This window comes from Pteropus vampyrus, unplaced genomic scaffold, assembly GCF_000151845.1.
Source record: "Pteropus vampyrus isolate Shadow unplaced genomic scaffold, Pvam_2.0 Scaffold1666, whole genome shotgun sequence".
In the NCBI taxonomy this organism is placed as follows: domain Eukaryota; kingdom Metazoa; phylum Chordata; class Mammalia; order Chiroptera; family Pteropodidae; genus Pteropus; species Pteropus vampyrus.
In genome coordinates this window covers 9,889-11,569 of record NW_011890447.1, presented here as the reverse complement: position 1 = coordinate 11,569, position 1,681 = coordinate 9,889, and the positions used below count along the sequence as shown (strand labels likewise).

The 1,681-nt window shown below is 45.4% G+C and overlaps 1 protein-coding gene across 1 annotated transcript in view; it reads right to left on the bottom strand.

The window, feature by feature from the left end:
* Nucleotides 1-31: 31 nt before the first annotated feature.
* LOC105310257 (echinoderm microtubule-associated protein-like 2) overlaps nucleotides 32-1,681 on the bottom strand; it is a 10,254-nt gene continuing 8,604 nt past the window's right edge. The window contains exon 7 of the mRNA XM_023526640.1: nucleotides 32-449. Within this exon, the coding sequence (XP_023382408.1) occupies nucleotides 324-449 (126 nt within the window). The 3' untranslated portion in view covers nucleotides 32-323. The remainder of the gene's footprint in view (nucleotides 450-1,681) is intronic.

Genomic DNA, 1,681 nt, shown 5'->3' with positions numbered 1-1,681 from the left:
ACACACCCACAGGCAGACCATGACACTCCACCTCAGTGCATGTGTCTTTATTTCTGGATGATATAAAAGAATAAACTTAAAAAACACCTCAAACGAAACACCCTAATGGCTCACCCAAAGCAACGTGACCCCTCTTCCCACCCCGATAAATAGAGACTTTTGTTTGTTAGTCCACCCTCCCACCCCCATAACTCTCTCTGCTATAGACATACTCTGGGTATATATTACTCTACTCGGCAATAGACATCTCCCGAAAATAGAATTCCAACCCTACCACCTGACTCTGCCCCGGTCCCATGTCCCTTGGGACCCCCTCTCCCACTTCAGGCCACCCGCCACTGCAGTATACTGGTGTCCTTGCCCCCGGTGGTCAGGGCCACACTGTCATCCCACAAGAAGGCCACATTCGTCACATGGCTGCTGTGTCCTCCGTACTTGTGGCTGAGGGCCTATGACAGGGAAAGAAGGGAACAAAAGGTCAGGCGGCCATGCCCCTTCCTGAATTCCCAACCTGACCCCCTCTACTCTGCTCAATAAACCCCTCTTTAAGAACGAACAGGGCAAATGATCTGATTTCTCAACGAGTCAATGGCATAAATCACATCGGGGAGGCGACTCTGTATGACATGACACGAGACATAAGCAAATGCAACGTTTGGACCTTGATTCAAACAAACCCAGTGTAGAAGGCCATTTTGGGGACAATCAAGGGAATCTGGATATGGACTGGGCATGAGATCATGTTAAAAAATTGTTAACTAATGAGTATGAGCATGGATTTGTGAACGTCGGAATTATCTTAATTTTTGAGATATGAATGTTAATTTGGGGGGCTAAGAGGTCATATATGACATTTGTTTTTAAAAAGCACAGAAAAAAAAGTACGGGAAAAAAAGAACAGAAGAGAAGAGGAAAATAAAAGACGTATGGCAAATCTGGTAATAGTTGAATATGGGTAACAGGTATAGGAGGGAATTTCAAAAGAAAATTTTAAAGTAATCTTCACCTCTGTTAGAACCAGGGAATGTTAAAATTAACATCCAGTTTTATCGTAGACATGGGTTATCCACTAGTGGCCTGAGGGCTTGACTATACTCTCATTGTTTTTAGAAAGACAGTTGCTGACATATAAAAATCGAGAGAGCTCACATTAAAATTCTGATTTCCAGCCTCTCCCAAGACCTCGCAAGATCTGGCTAGGCCAGCTTCCCACTAGAAGTGAGGTGTGATGAGGTGTAAAGAGTGGCTGTCCCCAGCCTCATTCGATTACTCTCAAGACCTTGGAGTTTGTGTCCCTTGTCCTAGAACTACAGGAGAATCACAGACGCTGTGGATCAGAAAACCTTAGACCTGTAACTAGCGGGAACCATCATGCCACTTAGAATGTCAGCTCGGTGAGGGCAGTGACCCCATCTGACTTGCTTACTGCTGTATCCCCTGGGCCCAGGCACATAGCAGGTGTTCGATGTTTGATCAATGTTTGTTAATAAGCATAAAAGAATCAAAGCGCTCAAAATTGCAGATGCTCAGAGATTTAGCACTATAGACTGGAATTCGTTAACCTTCAGGTTAAGAAAGGTCCTTGGGATCAAGCTCACTGCCCTCCTTGTACAGATGGGGAAACTGAGGCCCAGAGAGGGCTGGAGGTAGACCAGGGCTGCCTCAATCTTGTCCCAACTGC